Source organism: Polypterus senegalus, chromosome 12, assembly GCF_016835505.1.
Source record: "Polypterus senegalus isolate Bchr_013 chromosome 12, ASM1683550v1, whole genome shotgun sequence".
Lineage (NCBI taxonomy): Eukaryota > Metazoa > Chordata > Cladistia > Polypteriformes > Polypteridae > Polypterus > Polypterus senegalus.
The window spans coordinates 5,570,613-5,589,549 of NC_053165.1; the positions used below are offsets into that span (position 1 = coordinate 5,570,613).

Below are 18,937 nucleotides of genomic sequence, written 5' to 3' on the forward strand. Positions count from 1 at the left end.
TATTAGCAGTAGCAGTAATATAACTATTAGTAGTAGTATTATCCTTATGACCCTGAACTGGATAACTACATTTATTACTATTCTATAATGATGCTATAAACCTTTTTTTTATTATACCAGTGGCCCTATACTGCATTAATGGTTTAAAACCTGGCAGAATGGACACACATATTATTATTGATATTGCTGATGATGTTATTCATTGTGACCCTGAACTGTCTAAGTCGGACAGGAAATACATGGATGACTGCTTATTGTTATAACTCACAACCCATCTGTTCCTGGCTTTTCTCATTATAGTAAAAGTGCTGCTGCTATTAATGTTGCTGTGTCATGGCTCCTGGCTTTGATCCAAAAGATCTGCATGGTCTCCCAGGTTTTTATCTCTGGCTATTTTGTATTACGTTTACCCCAAAAGCCCAGTGTGAGTGAGCAGCTGTGCCCTTTGGTGGTCTGCTTTCGTACATTTGCACTGATGCCAACAGAGGCTCCTGCTCTAAGTGACCCTGTAATTGAAAAAAGGAGGTTCAGGAAATGGATGGACAAATTTTATATTCAGTTTCTATCCATTCAAACAAATATGGGTTACTTCCGCACAGGGTTGAGGGTGCTGAAGCCTATCCTGGAAAGAATCAACCACAGATAGGATGCCAGTGATATTCTTAATTCTTAGTGTAATTTGGTTAGTTTTACTGTTTCTATTGCTTTTTTATTTTGTGGGCTGATATTTACTCACTGTTTTACGTTTTCCAAACAGGAGCGCAAGTTTCCCAAGTTTGTGTCAAAGGAAATGGAGAACATGTACATCGAGGAGCTAAAGTCCTCTGTGAATTTACTCATGGCAAACCTGGAAAGCATGCCTGTGTCCAAAGGTGGTTCCGAGTTTAAGTTACAGAAATTGAAACGCAGCCACAACACATCCATCATCGATATGGGGGAGGAGAACGAAAACCAGCTCTCTAAATCAGATGTGGTGCTGTCCTTCTCACTCGAGGTAAATCTTCAAATATTTGTTCTTTGGCTTCTTTCAATGGGGATCCTGAACACCTGTGACATCTGTTTGGAAAGCTGGCTGTTGTTGTCAGATGCTAAGAAAGGCAAATAAGAGGGGGACTGGGAAAGCAGCAGCTGCTTGGCATTCACCAGTAAGCTGAAATGAACTGCTGCCAAATGGCGATGACTCGGTAAACTGAGCACGTCAGCTCGGTGAAGGACAGCCATTCTGAGACTCCCTGCAGCATCGAGTGATCTTACAACATCGTGCTGAAGGCTGAAATTGGCCAATAGTGGAGACCTTTAACCTTTCAGGAATGGCTATTATGCACATTCTTGCTATAGGATAATGTTTATTTTAATGCTTCATGAAAGGTCTTCTGCAAGGTCTTATACCTTGAATGCTTTATTTTAAACCCCAGAGTGGAAGGGTTCTTACAGTCTACATGTCTTCATTTTAAAATTAAAATGTCTGGGGCAAAAGATGTTGTATAGTATTTGCCTACAAAAAGTCCAAAAAAATCCATACTGTAAGAAATAGAAATCACACAGTGTTTGTTTCTAAAGGGGCTGTGATGGATGGGCTCCACTGCCAGAACTAGTTCCTGCCTTGGGATTAGTGCTGCCAACACTCTGAATTGGATTAAGATGGAATACCCCTCCCTAAAATTACTTGTTATTTTTTTACCTAACAGGTGGCATGATAGTGTAGTGGCAGTGCTGCTGACTCACAATAAGGAGACTGGGGTTCTGCCGGGTTGGGTCCTAACACATGCAGGTTAAGTGAATATGCATTGTTAAATTGAATTAGCGTGTATTCATCCTGCAATGGGTTGGTGGCATGTCCAAGGGTTGTTCCTGCCTTGCATTTGATGATTGTTGGGATAGGCTCCAGGTGCCCCATGATTCTTCCCTGGAAAATAGGTGGATGGATGAAGGTACTTATTCCATGTAGTTTGTAGTGATGGCTGAGAAAAAAAATGTTACTCTCATGTTTTCATGCTGATCAGAGATAACAAAACTTTTGATATAACGGGCATCTATGGTGACCAATGCCAGACAACAGCAAACAATACCAAAATGTTCATGAGAAAATCTCACATTAAACGTGACGCAAAATATACATGTCAAGGCATCAAGTCGTATGCTCATATCATCCCAAACACACATATTTTTACTAAAATATTGTTAAATAAACCAACTTTATAAAAAATTCTCTTAAAAAAATTGAAAACGCTCAGATATGAAAGAGCATTTGAATTGTCCTGCTGGGGGCATGCTTAAGTATTTTACTACTACTATAATCGATAATAATAATATAATAAAAGGCAAAGCCCTCACTGACTGACTGACTGACTGACTCATCACTAATTCTCCAACTTCGCGCGTAAGTGGAAGGCTGAAATTTGGCAGGCTCATTCCTTACAGCTTACTTACAAAAGTTAGGCAGGTTTCATTTCGAAATTCTACGCATAACGGTCATAACTGGAACCTACTTTCGACCATATATACGGCCACAGCCTGCAGCTCGGTTGCCGTGTGAGGCGGAGTTGTGTCCCGCATCATCACACCTCCCACGTAATTGAGTGCCTGCTTATATAAGGTAAATATTTGCAAGATCACACAAGAGAGCGGCTCATATGAACTGACTGTGAACGCAGTACGTAGAGAACAAAGAAGAGCGCCAAAGAGCGCTGAACAAAAAACGCATTACACAATTGAGAAGGCAGCAAAAGAATCTGAAGCGAGTGACACATACAAGCATATTCATAAGTGCAGCTACTGCGGAAACAAAGCACGGTGTAAACCGTAAGTTTAAATTAAGTTTATAGACACGCTGTCGCTGGCGTTTGTCATGCCTACGACGAATACGATATTCGCGAGATACAAGTTTAATGAGAAGACACGAGGTATAAACGTGACTTTGGATTACTTTTAACGGAGTTAAAATTGCTGTAGCGATAAACCTAAGTGCCGGGTCTTAGCTAACATTAAATAAAGCCGTGGACATCGCAAGATCACACAAAAGAGCGGCTCACATGAACTGACTGTGAACGCAGTATGTAGAGAACAAGGAAGAGCTCCAAAGAGCCCTGAACAAAAAACGCATTACACAATTGAGAAGGCAGCAAAAGAATATGAAGCAAGTGACGCATACAAGCATATTCATAAGTGCAGCTACTGCGGAAACAAAGCACGGTGTAAACCGTAAGTTTAAATTAAGTTTATAGACACGCTGCCGCCGGCGTTTTTAAAATTGCTGGTGAAGGACTGTGCTTATACAAACGAAAATGAGATGGTCAGGGATAGAATAGTGTTTGGCACAAACTCAGCAAAAGTGCGAGAGAAACTTTTAAGTGCAGGGTCTGAGCTAACATTAAATAATTGCTGGTGAAGGACTGTGCTTATGCAAACAAATAGAAAGAAAATGTTACGTTATTTTTAAAATGTTTCCTTTTCATAACTTCTTTAACACACTTCTTCTCCGCTGCGAAGCGTGGGTATTTTGCTAGTCCTAAATAAACTGGGAGCCATGTTTGGATCCTTGTCCCTAATTTTTTTGTCCCTTCTGATTTTTAAAATAAAGTGTGTCTATGATAAAGGAATTTGAGCAGAAACATAATCATCTGTCATAAACAAAAGAATTCATATAGTATCTTCTCATTAAAGGTTACCATAAAACAGTCTTAACACACAGGAAACTGTACAGCATTGGCTCCTAAAGGGTTTAAGCAAAGATGTCTTGGCTCTTAGAACTTGACCACTAATGTCTCACAAAGGATTACAAAAAAAAAATTTAATCTACAAAAACATAAGCGGCACGGTGGCGCAGTGGTAGTGCTGCTGCCTCGCAGTAAAGGATACCTGGGTTTGCTTCCCGGGTCCTCCCTGTGTGGAGTTTGTGTGTTCTCCCTGTGTCCAAAGGTATGCAGGTTAGGTGCATTGGCGATCCTAAATTGCGCATGGTGTGTGTCCTGCGGTGGGCTGGTGCCTGTGGTGTTATGGGTCCACAGCTCGTGGAGAAAAGGCCATTGATTTTAAATAAATAATCACCGCACCCGAGGTGGCTTCGTGAGGGGGGCGTTGTTGTAGCGAGCCGCTGGGCAGTCGTCGATGTGGGCGTTTCTCACCGTGTGCACAGGTGAGGAACTGCCCACATTCGTGATTGCTCCCGTGGCTAATGCTGCAGCTGTGATGGCCCCTCACGTTTTTAAAAGAAGCGCAAGTCGGTTGGAGGGGGCGAGAATCGATTGGAGAGAAAGGAAAGGAGAGGACGGAGGTTACAGGGAGCGTGGAAGCAAGCGGTGCAGGAGAGAGACGGACACGCGGAGCGTGTGGTGAGCGCGCTCGAGCGCGTGGGCAGCTGCGAGGAAGCTGGGTGTTGGGCCGACACCCAGGTGTTTGTGTAGATGTCGCTCCCGCTGAGTGATCTGGTAGCGGGAGTGACAAGGTGAAAGCGACGGGCCGCAGAGAGGCCATGGAAAAGGCAGCGGAAGTCGGGAGACTTGGTGATGGAATCCCCAACGTGGGCGACCTGGCCGTTGAGGGTAATCAAGTCTCGGGGACTGGGATGAGTGCCAGACCGAAGCCAGGGATCGGGAGGTCTCCAGTCTCGAGCGTGTGATGTAGGAGGGCAGCTGCAGAGAGCGTCTTGCCTGCTGCTAAGCCCGTACGGGATAAGCAGGTGAGACGCATACAGAAAAGAAGCACCAAGCTTATTTGTTGTTGTTTTAAAGACAGCTTCCTGATCATTTTAACCTCTCGATTTTAAGGATTGTTTTTTCTATTTAGTTTTAACCCCCACGTGTTCTTTTAATGGATTATTTATTTTATTGAAGATCTGCACTATTTATTGGAACACTGTTTTTGATTTGATGGACAATTATAAATAAAAGCACTGTTGCACTTTTTGTATACCTTCCCCTTGCTGGAATTATTTGCCTGCACTGACTAGCTCACTCGGTAACATTATCGACGGTGTTGGGTTCATGTGCTTCCAATATCAAAGGGAGTGTGGAGCCTGAAGCTACATCGTCACAGTGCCCTGCCTGGAATTTGTTCCTGCCTTGCGCTGTGATTGGCTCCAGCAGACCACCGTGATCCTGTGTTAGGATATAGTGGGTTGGACGATGACTGACTGACTAAAATATAGTGAAGCTGTAAAATGAAGATGCCTACGACTTGTGTAGTATTTGGCTGCAGCGAGCCAAAACACAAATCAAGCATATACAAATTAAGATTATGCAGCATTTTACAAATTATCCATAATGTGAGGACATGCACAGTATCTTCTCGTAAAGGGCTCCTATAAATCTATCTATGACACAGGAAGTCAACTTATGAAATCAACTTGTACAATCAACTTGTAATGGGTGCAGATGAAGATATCCAGGATCATCTAATACAATCCCATACATCCCTGGAGGTCTACTATTGATTATAACAACTTGATCAGTATATACCCAAAAATAGTTAACATAAAATCATTGAAAACACAATTACTTGTACAAATAAAACCTGTATGTGAACTTGTAGAATATTTGCTTCTAAAGGGTCCATAATGCAATACACAATTTTAAATGCCGAGTGAAATAACATGACAAGTGTTGTCAGGAGCCCAACAGCACTAAGTGTAAGGCTGGTGCCAGTCTTTGGAAGTCAACTTATAAAATCAAGGGACACTCAGACCACTCTGTCACAGAGCCCACTTATGAGCACACTCACACTAGGCCAATTCAGAATTGTCAACTAACTGATGTGGGAGTAAAGCTGAAGTACAGTACCTGGAATAAAGCTCACACAGACGAGAGAACATGGAAATGTCAAAAAATGAATTGGGCTGAGTTTCCCGGAAAATGATAAATTTTACCGAGCTCCTTTTAGATGCTCATATGTAATGCATGAACTACTTTTTCATGCATTTTTCAAAATACAGTAGGTATAAAGTACTACTTTGTTAAATCCACCCCAGACGTCGCCTACAAAAAAGCATCACAAGTCGATTGAGAAGCAGTGGATTAATAATAATATCAGTATATGTTTTCATCATTAGTCCTTTAGTGGAATAACATAATAATTTAGTGACCAAATATGACAAAGTAAAAATAAGCATAAAATTGAACACAAATTATCTCTCAGATAAACACAAAGGAAATGACAGGCATGCCATGAAAGAATTGCACACTTTTTTAAAGATGAGCCTGTTCTTTTAGTGCTGTTGTTTAGTAAGACATGCAGCAGCAAGAAAAGCAGGAGTGGTGTAATGGAATGAAGAGAATATGTCTGCACATTTCAACATATTTTACTCTTTTTCAGACACAGCCTGAGATAGCCTGGTATATACTGATTTATACAATGTAATATATTTTCACAATCATCAAATAAAATCGAAATCCATTTCTGCATTAAAAATCCCTACACAATCCTTTGGACGGTGCATGGTATGTTTACTTCTCCAATAAATATTATATCAAACATAAGGAAATCACATGAAGACAGCAGAGTTTTCATACAGCTATGCCTATCCATTGCTTTCTACACATTGCAGGTTTGCGGATGGGCTGCTTCTTGCTCTTCAGCCGGGTCATGAGTATTAGTTACAGGCATCAACAGGTATGAACAATGAGCACATGCACGATCACACAGTAGCCATCTACTACTAATTTAATTGTTTCTTGCTTTTTGAAACACTGTTTAGACACCCAACAAAGGCACTGTGAGTAACCTCAGGGCACCTTGCCACAATACCCACAAAAAGCCTTTAGTGATTGCAGAATCAGAGTTCAATGTAGAGAACCTTTATGGCAGGTGTAGCAAGGCTCCAAGAGACTGTATATATGAATGGGTATCAGCTGCAGCCCACTGAGTTTATATAAATAATGTGCAAGTGTTGGATCCACAACATGGTGGCTGGAAACACAGAATACAATGAGTATTCCTCTCTGCCGGCTTTCTTTATTGCAGCTGTGCCGTCTCAATCCAAACACATCAACACCTAGTTTCTGTCCTTCCCTTTTCATTCTTCCTACTCTTCCACATAACACTTTACAATACAGAAATCATCTCAGTAAAAGTAAAAGGCAATGAAACCTTAGAACACCAATTCCTCACAATTTTGAAAGAAAATAGTGATATTACTTTATAAATTTGTAATTATTAACAGTCTATATTATTAAAAATATTTTAACAGTTTATCTATAAAATGTCATACTACGAATGCTTTAATGCATTTCATCACTAAAATATTATAATAATCTCAATATAAATCTTAGTACAGAGAATTGTCATTATGTGAATTTAACATATTTTGTCTGGCAACTACGACCTGTGGCTACACTTGTAGCGAGAGGAAGCTTGTTTAGGACATGTTTACAATTTAACAATTGGGTCAAGGAGCTCATAGATTACGAAGGATTTAACATGCTAATCTGGGGTTTGAAAAAAACAAACAAATTAAAAGATAGTTCTTAAAATTAATTCTATGATGTTCTTAGCATTACTATGCATTTGGTAAATACAACCCAGACTGAAGTTTGAACCTAATACCCAGCTAACCATTGTACAGCCCTAAAGAAATATATAATATTCCTTAACCTTGATCAAAATTAAATATAAACATGAAGATCAAATAAGGTTATGCTTACCTAACAATTCAGAGTTTGGTGTTGATAAATTCTATTTTGAGTGATAATTACTTGCAGTAAACATCTAATAATGCAGGAATATGTTTAACATTTTGTATATCTGGTCAAATGAAATGTGAAGACTTGCAAAAACCGCTTGGACATCATAATCATAATACAGTCACAGAAAAAAAAACAATTTCAAAAATGAGGACCAGTTTGTTTCATCTAAAAACTCAAGGATTTTGTTCTGATCACATATTGCTCTTATGTTTTACTACTGCCTGATTAGTGGACGCCCTTTTGCTGAATGGATAATATCAGGGGTGACAAATGCAGAGGCTAATGGCAACCATTTTTTATTGGCTGATACCGAATTCTGTATCATCCTAGTTCTTCGGTCCCATATTTCCGTCATGTGGAATCAGGGCCTAATCATTACAAGTCATCCAACTGAAAACAAATTCAATGCAGCAACATTCCGAGAAAACGGCATTATTGTGTTACATTATTTTTCTTTTTAATCATAATCAAATTGACAGATGACAACCATAGTATCCGGCATCTTCGATGAGTCCAATGAATGTATGACCTACTTTGGGACTCTCAGATGTGGAATGGTTAATTACAATGTTGGTTTTTAGTTTTAGCATATTTGTTTCATTTAATGTATTTTTATTAAAAAAAGACGCAAACTCTACTTAGGCTCAGAAACAAAGGACAATGTCAAAATAAAGATTTCATTATCCTTGAATTGGCTGAGAATAACAAAAGTGAAAAACAAGGGGGGAAAAAAAAATCAGCAATAAAATAAAAAGCATACTGTATATCATTACTGATGTCCATTTCAGTTCTTGCAGAGCTCTTCCTGCCATTAAAGATATCATTTGCTGAAGGTAAATTTGGTTTTGGTCGGCAAAGGCGTTAAATGCTACTACTTCAGACACCCAGTATTTGCAGAGTTTGCATGTTGTGCCCATGTCTTTTGGGGCTTCCAGATGAACAAATGCCTGTTATGTCCTGCAATGGACTGTCACCCCACCCATCCCTGCACATATCCCAACAAAAGTGAATTCAGTGTCAGATCTCGAGACAATCAGACCTCTGCTTTTTCAAAAAGCTCTGTTTTCCTCATCTAAACTGCAATAGAAGATCTGTCATTTTGAAATATCCATCCATTTATTTTCAGAACCTGCTTATCCGGAACAGGGTCACAGTATATGTTTTAATTATTTTACTTTTATTGTATTTGGTTGTGTTTTAAAATGCTGTAAAGCACTTTTGTTATTGAAAGGGGCTTAAAAAAATAAATTGATGTTGACATCGTGTGCTGCTGGGATAGGCTCTGGACCCAGGACCCTGAACTGGATTAAGCAGGTTGGAGAATGTTCCATGAGTTATGTTGTAGGTTCTGACTCTTTATTCCATTCATTTCTTTTTATATACATTTTGTCAGGCAGGATTGTCAGCTCCTTGTCTACTGAGTTCTTATTTAATTTTTGAACTTAAACATGTAAACAGGCTGTATAAGAAACATAATGGTGCACTTCAATACATTCAATTTATTCAAACTTTTGAATGCTTGTACAATAAAACCTTTTCCACTTTGACAGAATGTCCAAATACTTTCATTGCAATAATTATGGAGTCTGCAAGTCTTGTCGGTTAAATTGGTGCAGCCTCATTTATTTTCTCATGCATAAATGCGTTTCTTGTCCTGTGTTTTATCCAAAATTATCTCATATTAAATGTTTTTGATCAGTCCGTTAAGGATTTATAACAACAAAGCATATGTCTGTTGTGATTTGCGTCAAACTATTCCTTTCCATATGAAATCTACAAATGACCAAAGTTAAAAAGGGTTTGTACTTGGCATGGAAAGGATCATGATTAATGAGACTCAACTACAGACTTGCTTTTAGTGTAATAAAGAGAGGAAAATAAAATGATAGCACTTTTGAATAAAGATATTGAGATCCACAGTAGAAGGTTGCTTAATGTTGAATTTAAAGCATTTTAAAAACTTTTAATGTATAAAGGCAAAGGTGCCTCCAATTTGTTCAGGTATAATTAACAATAAGGCAGATATTGGGGTAGCTTTGGTGTTACAAGTTTGTGCTGAAAGTCCTTCTGTAGATCACAATATTTTTATATGAAAGCTTTTGTGCAGATCTACATTTAAAAATATAAGTATATAATTATTTCTCTTTACGTTAGTCTTTATATTGTGTTCTAAACTTGAAAATGCTCCCAGTGGCATTCATTTTGAGAACACGGTACAAAAGGTAGGCAAAGGCTGTGTTAGCTGTCCTTGAGCACAGTGTACTGTGCATCTGTCAGTGGCATTTTTGGCATGAAAATTACGGTGTACTGCCCAGGCAGAATGGCAGCAGTTTTTTTGTATAGTTCTTGTAATTAGAAATGGAATCAGGAGATTGAGCAAGGCCAGTATAACAGGCAAGGGTTGATACCAAAAAGACAAAAGATACAATAAACAAAAGACAGAACATGAAACAAAATTCATAGTCTCAGAACATTGTGAGGGAGTTGATAATAAAAATAAATCATACTAGAAAACACGTGGACCCTCTGATCCTCCCAAGATCAAAATTCTAGTTTCTGTAGTTTGTGAGTACCAGCAGGCTATGTGCCGCAAATGCTGGTGCTGTCACTCTTCTTCTTATCTTTCAATTGCAGTGTGTGAAGTGGTATCAAATTACTGGTGGTACTCTATTTATGGCAATACAGTGACATTCGATCAAATTGTTGGGGGTTTAAGAGGAGATTACAGTTTTATTTTGTTGCAATACAATGACAGACAATCTCAAAAAGTGTGTGTGTTTTTCCTCTTTCAACATTTCTGAAGAGGTGTCAGTACTCTATGTTGAAATTGGAAGAGGTGCTGGTGAGCACTGGACCACTTCAGGCACTGCATAATTGGCTTCTGCAATTTGCTTCACACTCAGCAGATGTCACAATTCTTATCTTTCTCCCTTCTATGTCACCATTTTGATCACTTTACTTATGCAGTTTGCTATATGAAAGACACAAATCCAGATGACTTCACGGAGGTTGTCACTAGCCCTATTTTTAGCTTCAAGACTGCAAATCACATCATAAGCTTTCAATTAAGACCAAGAGATAGATAGATATATATATATATATATATATATATATATATATATATATATATATATATAGATATAGATATAGATATAGATATAGATATATATAAGATTATAAATGTGGATCTCTGTGATGACATTTTCTTACTCTAACTCTATTGGCCAGCCATAAATTTCCCATTGTAACACATGGTTGGGTACGTTCAGGGTCAAAAGAAAATAAACTGTTAACCAAAAGTCTACAAATCTTGGCACATAACTGACAGGTTTGTTCAGTCCCTTCCCCTTCAGCTTATTGGCTTCTTTGACACATCCAGCTGAGGCTGAAGCCAAGAACAATCCGAGATGTCAATGGCTAGCCATTAAATGGTTATATGACAGTCTTATATTTATATATATATATATATAAATAGATATTTTATACATAGGTAACCAAAGCCAAAACGAAGAACATAAGTCAAAAGTCAATGAACAGAAACAAAGTTGTAGCCAGAGTTCTAATAACAACACTCAGAAATGACACTAACTTTTTTGATTGTCTCCATAAACTTGGATGATTGGGAAGCACACAAAGCTGACTTTTAAACTGCTACCCAATGATATCACTTGTCACACCCTTCTGGCTGGCTTTACCTTTTCCGTCAACGGAAAGTTCTCATAATGGGAGTATCTCTAAGAAAAAACAAAGAATAATTGCAAAATATTACACACAAAATCTAGATGATGTCATGTGGTGGGACCATTACAGATATTTCCAACATATGTGCAGACTTCTTTATTGTAAACATGAACTTATCAAACTAATCATGTCTGTCTGTCATTTGCTAATGTCAAGTTCATGCACTGTTCACGTCACAAAGTATCAATCAAATAATGTGAAGCATGTGCTTGGTCTATGTTGATTGGCATCAGGTCACTGTGATCTCTTGTGACATCGTCATCACCTGACAAAATACAGCAATAGAGATTTAAATGTTAAGTAAAGTGAGAGCCTTGCAACCACCTGCTGCTCAGGAAAATGTAGTGCATGCGCAGTGCCTAAAGCTTAGAATGAAGCAGCTTGGAAGATGCACAAAAACAGGGACAGAAAATGCAGACTTGAGCAGAAGTTTCAATGACTGTCCAAAAACTTTGCCGACTACCTGCAGCCAGGTATTTGCTTCTCAGTGCACAGGACAAATGCAGGATTATCGATTTCCTACAATGGTCATTAAAAATACAGTTAAAAATTTTAATGTTTTGAATGTGAATAAAAATTCTTTTGTTTAAATTTTGAAATTTTAGCTAAAGCAGAGCAATAACCTGATCCGTTGCAATTCTTAATTGTCTTCCCCACGTAAATCAGAAGTGGATCTCTGTGATGACATTTTCTTACTCTAACTCTATTGGCCAGCCATAAATTTCCCATTGTAACACATGGTTGGGTACGTTCAGGGTCAAAAGAAAATAAACTGTTCACCAAAAGTCTACAAATCTTGGCACATAACTGACAGGTTTGTTCAGTCCCTTCCCCTTCAGCTTATTGGCTTCTTTGATACATCCAGCTGAGGCTGAAGCCAAGAACAATCCGAGATGTCAATGGCTAGCCATTAAATGGTTATATGACAGTCTGAATTGATCCCGATGTGACCCCCACAATTGACCCCCTTCAAGTCATCTACTAACTAGACAGTGATCAAAGTTAAAAGGCGTCTTCTGCAGGTGTCGATCCTGCACAATGTGGAATGAATTGCTTCTGCCTTGGGAACTGTAGATCATGAAAACCTCATGCGCAGATCGTTTTTAAGGCCTCCTTTGGGATCCCATCCTGACATTTAGTAACAAATTGGTTATTGTTGAGCATGTTTCTGAAACGTAAACTTGCAACAACACGAGGGAGGACAACTGTTGTACTATGGTCATTTCAGGTGGAGATGTCCCTTCCATCCAAATCAGCCTCTCAAAAGGAAGGGTATGATGACACTAATCAGTGGGCCTACTGACCTAATGTGTACGAGGAAGAAAACGTGAGAACCTGGAGAAAAGCCACATGCCAGCTCCACAAGACCTTACACTGAGATGGATTCTGAACCACAGATTTTGAAACTGTCAAGTAGTAGAGTTAACCAATGTGCCACCCAGTAATGCTTTATTCTTCCGAAAACAGAAAACAAAAAACAAAAATCAATCAAATTTTACTTTCTAAAGTATCTTTAACAAAGAGAATCATTATGAAGTACACAAGACTGGAATACAGTATAACACAAAATAACATGACCTGGTACACAACAGGCTATGGAATTACATGTTAATTATGCCTAGGAAGAAAAAAATCAAAGCCAAACAGTCATACACTGCATCCTTAACAAGTGTCCTCAAACCTGATGCTGCAAATTGTGTGTTTAGTTAGTCTTATTGGCCACCTGGGAAGGTGTGAAGGTTTGTAAGTGATTCTTGATTAACACGCTAATTTGCTAATTTCAGGGATTGCTGCTCAATTATATGAACACTTGTCCTTAAGAGGCTCGATTTCAAGTGTAAAGTAATGCTAAATGGATGCATTTGGCGTCTAATTTAGAATGCTTCCCCTCCAATGACCAAAGCTCACTTAATTAAATACGTCATGAACTATACTATACTGTGTTGATTTACATCATGCCCTTTCTGAGAAGCTTTACGGAATGGTGGCCCAGGAGGCTGCAAAGAACTAGCTCCTCTAGTATATTTACTCAGTGATTGCTTTCAGGGGTCACTTCCTCAGATTGGTTGCATGATATCCATCCATTTTTGAACCACCTTAATCCAGTTTAGGCTCACAATGTCTGGAGTCTATCCTGGCAGAATTAGGTACAAGGCAATGCCCAAAATGAATAATTTACTGCTTTCTGTTAACACAAGGTAGCTCCTGATGGAACACGGTCACCCTGATTGGTCAGTGACTTCACGCCAATTGGATGAAACTCATATAGTATCCCTCAAAGACTGGATCAAACCAATTTTCACTTTTATAGCCCAGTTATTCACTGAAACCCGGTTTCAAAAATGTCACTGACTGTAGAAACCGCGATTTGGTCTCTGAGAAACCAGGTTAACAAACATAGATTTCTCCTCAAGTAACCCAGTTACGTAGTCATGTAATCCTAAGGATTTTGCAGTCTGTACATGTCTGTTGCAATCCTCACATTGCTCGAGAGACACAGGTGACATGCTTGAGTATGGATTCATGGCAGCTAATTAATAATGTTTAACTCTTGTTGGAGCGTTTTGCCAGGGGGAACTCCATAAGTGGACTTGTGTATTTAAACAGAGGTTTTTAAGGTTACTCACCTAATCCTGTTTTTGCGTGCGCATGTAAAAGGGTATTATGTAATATCATACTATAGCCTGTCATTTGTAATGCCATTTGTCTCCATTCACTTCTGATCCTGATCTAAGGCGAAGATGGATAACTTGGCAAATGCAAGAGTAACAGCATACTGCAGAACACAGTAATAAAGACTTAACAATAAGCATCTAAGATGACTGCCACAATTCAAACACAAAAACAGACAATATGGTATTATGGGAATCTTCACAAATTACCTATTAACTTACAAACATTTTAAGTGGCAACTTAAAAGAAGGGGTGAGGCAGCCTTCTGCTGTTATGCACCTAAAATTTGGAAACATTTACCGATAGAAATTCACCAGGCTAAATATGGTGGAGCATTAAAAAAAAAACAAAACTGCTAAAGCCCATTATCTTAACATGGCTTTCTCATAGCTATGTTCAAGCATAGCCCTGTTAAGCTATATGTGCATTGAACTATCACTTTCATCATGGTTCCAGAATCCATACTATTCTCTGCCGTTCTTTTTACGGTTTTCTGTGGCGGCATTCTGCACCACTACAACCTGATCAGGGCACTATGCAGTCCCTCCATTGATGGATTTATGGCAGTCCCCATATATCCACATGACCATCATCATCAAATTCTTGTATGTGAAGCCTGAAAGCCATAAGGACTAATTTAGATCATTTATGTTAGGTAAAATGTCAAGTGGGAGCTTTGCAGTCTCTTGGCCTTTGGACCCCCTGCAGATGTTTTTTTCTTGTGCCCATCTGGAGTTTTTTTTTTTTTTCCCGTCGTCCTGGCCATCTGACCTTACTTTATTCTTTGTTACTTAGTATTGCCAAATCTTATGTTTGTTTCATTTAAACATTTCTTCATCTTGTAAAGCACTTTGAGCTGTACCATTTGTATGAAGATGTGCTAAATAAATAAATTTTGTTGTTGCAACTGGGTGGCTCAGTGGTTTTATCACAACTTTCTCACAGCTTTAAGCCCCGGGTTCAAACCCTGGCACATTCACTTTCATATTCTTTTCAGATCAAATTCCAGCCCACAAAATATCTCAGCCTTCTTGCAATCTGGGTCCGTGAACACATCTCAGTGTCCTCTCTATCTACACTTGGGATAAAATTTTCTGGTTGCTCACATCTGGACCTGGGTTTATTTGAGACTGGGTTCAAATACTGGTCATTATCTGGACCTGGAATCAAATTCCGTCTGGCTCACTATCTTGATCTGGGTTTAAATCCTACCCCACTCACTATCTGTGTGGAGTTCACACTTTCTCTCGGTGTCCATAATGGTGGTCTTCAGTTACTCCAGGTTTCTCCCATATCAAACACGTTCAGTGTTTGCTTGCCTGGTGTCTTTAAATTGGCCAGGTGTGAGTTAGAGTGCCCTGAAAATGACTCATGACCAGACAATGCAACCAAGGCTGCTGAGATAGGATCCATCTCCAACACTTCAAATAAACATGTGTAGTGTTCGAGAGAATGACACACCATTCTCTAACACCAATTTTGTTATCTTTTGCAGGTAGTCATTATGGAAGTTCAAGGTTTAAAATCTCTGGCTCCCAATCGGATTGTTTACTGCACCATGGAAGTCGAAGGAGGGGAAAAACTGCAAACCGACCAGGCAGAGGCTTCCAAGCCCATGTAAGTCATGTGTCAAAATGCCTTTGAATTGTGCCATGCTTCACAGTACGATAATGCTTTGGAAGGTTAGAGATTTTTAAGCAATCAATCACCAGTCATTGTAACATGTGAATGTGGCTTGTATTAATTGAATTCTGAACTTGTCATAAGTAGCCCAAATCAGTGTTTCAGAAAACATCTGTTAATACAAAAAAGTAAAAGGAATAAAAACAGAAAATAACCCCATTGTGCAGGTTGTCCTAAACACTGAAGCAAGGCCTCCTGTAGGAGTTCGAAGTATGGATTAATCAATTGATGTTTTCTGCTTGGCTAGAAGGAGCAGAGGGAGATGTTCCATTGCAAGACATTATGTCCATTATGGGCATACACACACACCTAAATGAAACAACTCAGAGTTATTAATTACCCTAACATCTTAGTGAACTGTCTGCACTGAGTAGCCGGAGCTTTAAATGAAAAGGGAATCAGGAGAAGTCACAAAGTAGAAATAAACTAAACATTTAAACCATGAAAATGTAAAATAAATGAAAAAAAATCTCAAGATACGAATCAAGCATCAAGTCCAGGATTTCATATCTAAATGGGGACACACAACCGGAGCCAAACTGAGTAGACAGATGTTAAACAAAGTCAAAGAACAGAAGAATTTGTAAGTGGAATACACTAATAAGAATGACCACAAAATGTTTTTCAAGAGAAATATGAGATCTCAGATGACTGGGAAATGTACATGCTGACCTTCATACAGTCACACTAATGATGTCATGTGCTGCACACTGTTCATCTTGCCTCTTAATTGCAGAGCAACTGTCAACAACAATAGCTGTGCTCATACAAAAATACTACAGTGCTGCAGTAGAACGCAATTAATTTTGAATATCATTAGAAACACTTAGAAATAATAAAATAGATATAACTAATGGATTTCTGAAATCCTGGAAATGACTTCTTCTTCTTCCGGCTGCTACCGTTAGGAGGTTCACTGAGGTTCCACTACTCTTTCCCATAACTTCATGCTGTGGCTCATCAGTTTTATTCCCCTGTAATTACTACAGTCCTGCACATCCCCCATATTCTTAAATATCGGCCCACCAGTGCACTTCTTCTCCACTCCTCGGGTATCCTCTCATTTTCCAAGATTCCATTAAACATTCTGGTTAAAAACTCCACAGCTAACTCTCCTAAACACCTCCATGCTCCCATAGGTATGTCATCTGAACCAATGGCCTTTCCATTTTTCATCCTCTTCATAGTTGTCCTTATTTCCTCCTTGTTAATCCATTGCACTACCTGATTCATTATCTCCACATCATCCAATCTCTTCTCTCTCTCGTTCCCTACATTCATCAGCCTATCAAAGTACTTTTTCCATCCTATCAACACACTCTCCTCACTTGTGAGTTGTTTCCATCTTTATCCTTTATCACCCTAACCTGCTCCTCATCTTTCCCAGCTCGGCCCCTCTGTAGCCCACCAGTCCATTTCTCCCTCCTTAGTATCCAACCTCTCATACAACTCATCATACACCTTTTCTTTAGCCTTCAACACCTTTCTCTTCACCTTGTGCCTTACCTCCTTGTACTCGTCTACTTTCTGCATCTCTCGGACTATCCCACTTCTTCTTTGCTTTCCTCTTCTTCTGTATACTCTCCTGTATTTCCTCATTCCACCAACAGGTTTCCTTTTCCTTCTTCCTCTTTCAAGATGTCACACCAAGCACCCTTCTTGCTGTCATCCTTACTACATCTGCTATAGTTTCCCAGCTGTCTGGTAACTCTTCACTACAACCCAGTGTCTGTCTCACCTCCTTCCTAAACTCAACCTTGCAGTCTTCCTTTTTCAACTTCCACCATTTGATCCTTGGCTCTGCCCTGACTCTCTTCCTCTTCTTGATCTCCAACGTCATCCTACAGACCACCATCTTATGCTGCTTAAATACATTTTCCCCTGCCACCACTTTCAAGTCTTCACTCTCCTTCAGATCAACTCTTCTGCATAGGATGTCATCTACCTGTGTGCATCTTCCTCCACTCTTGTATGTAACCCTATGTTCTTCCCTCTTCTTAAAATACGTATTCACCAGAGCCATGTCCATCCTTTTGGAAAAATCCACTATCCTCTGACCTTCTTCATTCCTCTCTTTGACACCATACCTACCCAATATAAATGTATTCCAATGACAAAGAAAATGGAAAAACTAATGAAACTGATGGAAAAAGAAAATATTAAAAACTCTAAGACTAAAATATAACTCCACACAAAAATAAAAAAAAAGACAAAAAAATGTACACCCTGAGTAACACTGAAAACCTACAGCAAAGTATCAAAAAAATCCATCCATCTTCCAAACCTGTTAATCCAGAGCTTGGTCATGGGGCAGCTTGAGCCCATCCAAGCAATCACAGGGCCTAAGGCAGAAACAACACCTGAAGGACAGGGCACCAGTCCATTGCAGATGAAGAAAACAATAAAACAAAACTTATGGAGCCTCAGAGGAGAATGAGAAGTCATTGAGAGTGCATGGCAAATGAACTAAATAAGCACTTCACCGAAGTCTTTATAAAAGAAGAAATAAAAGGAACATCTCATGCAGAAGTACAAAACAAGCTCTGAGTTTATAGATTTTGGATAACTGAAGTCAGGTCCTTCCTATGTTAGATACTCATAAAACCTCTTGGTCTGATGGCATTTTATTGTTTATGTTAAAATAAATGAAAGAGATTATTTATGAACCTTAACTTAGCATATTACAGCAACCACTTCAGATAGGAGTGCCTAAAGTTTAGAAAGTGGCCAGTGTGGCTTCATTCAGAGGTCTGTATTGTACTGATATTTTAGATCCCACAAAACCTTGAGTGTGAAATGTCAAGGGAACACAGACCTCTAGTTCCGATCAACTGGAACAGCAACAAAATGACATAACAAATAACATTCTCAAACCCTGGCAAAACGAATCTCATTATGTACAAGCCAATTAGCTTTACTTTTATAGAGTAACATGTTACAGAAACTATAAATCAGAAATAAATTAGAAAGACCAGATGTATGAAAATAATATATTATAGAACAGCCAACATGGGCTCATGAAAGGAATATCTCATCAAATCAACCCGATTGACTTATTAAAGGTGGTCCTAATGATACTGCATCTGGAGTCCTTAGGGTGACTAGCAGCTCTAAAAATGATGCAGAGAGGAGCAACCAGGGCCATCCCAGGACCAAAGAGC

The 18,937-nt window shown here is 39.0% G+C and overlaps 1 protein-coding gene across 16 annotated transcripts in view; it reads left to right on the forward strand.

Moving 5' to 3' along the window:
* The window catches only part of cadpsa (Ca2+-dependent activator protein for secretion a), a 364,578-nt gene that overhangs the window by 129,895 nt on the left and 215,746 nt on the right, over nucleotides 1-18,937 (forward strand). For all 16 annotated transcript variants that reach the window (XM_039771426.1, XM_039771431.1, XM_039771437.1 and 13 more), the window contains exons 5-6: nucleotides 758-994; nucleotides 15,589-15,710. In XM_039771426.1, coding sequence (XP_039627360.1) covers nucleotides 758-994; nucleotides 15,589-15,710 — 359 coding nt within the window. The remainder of the gene's footprint in view (nucleotides 1-757; nucleotides 995-15,588; nucleotides 15,711-18,937) is intronic.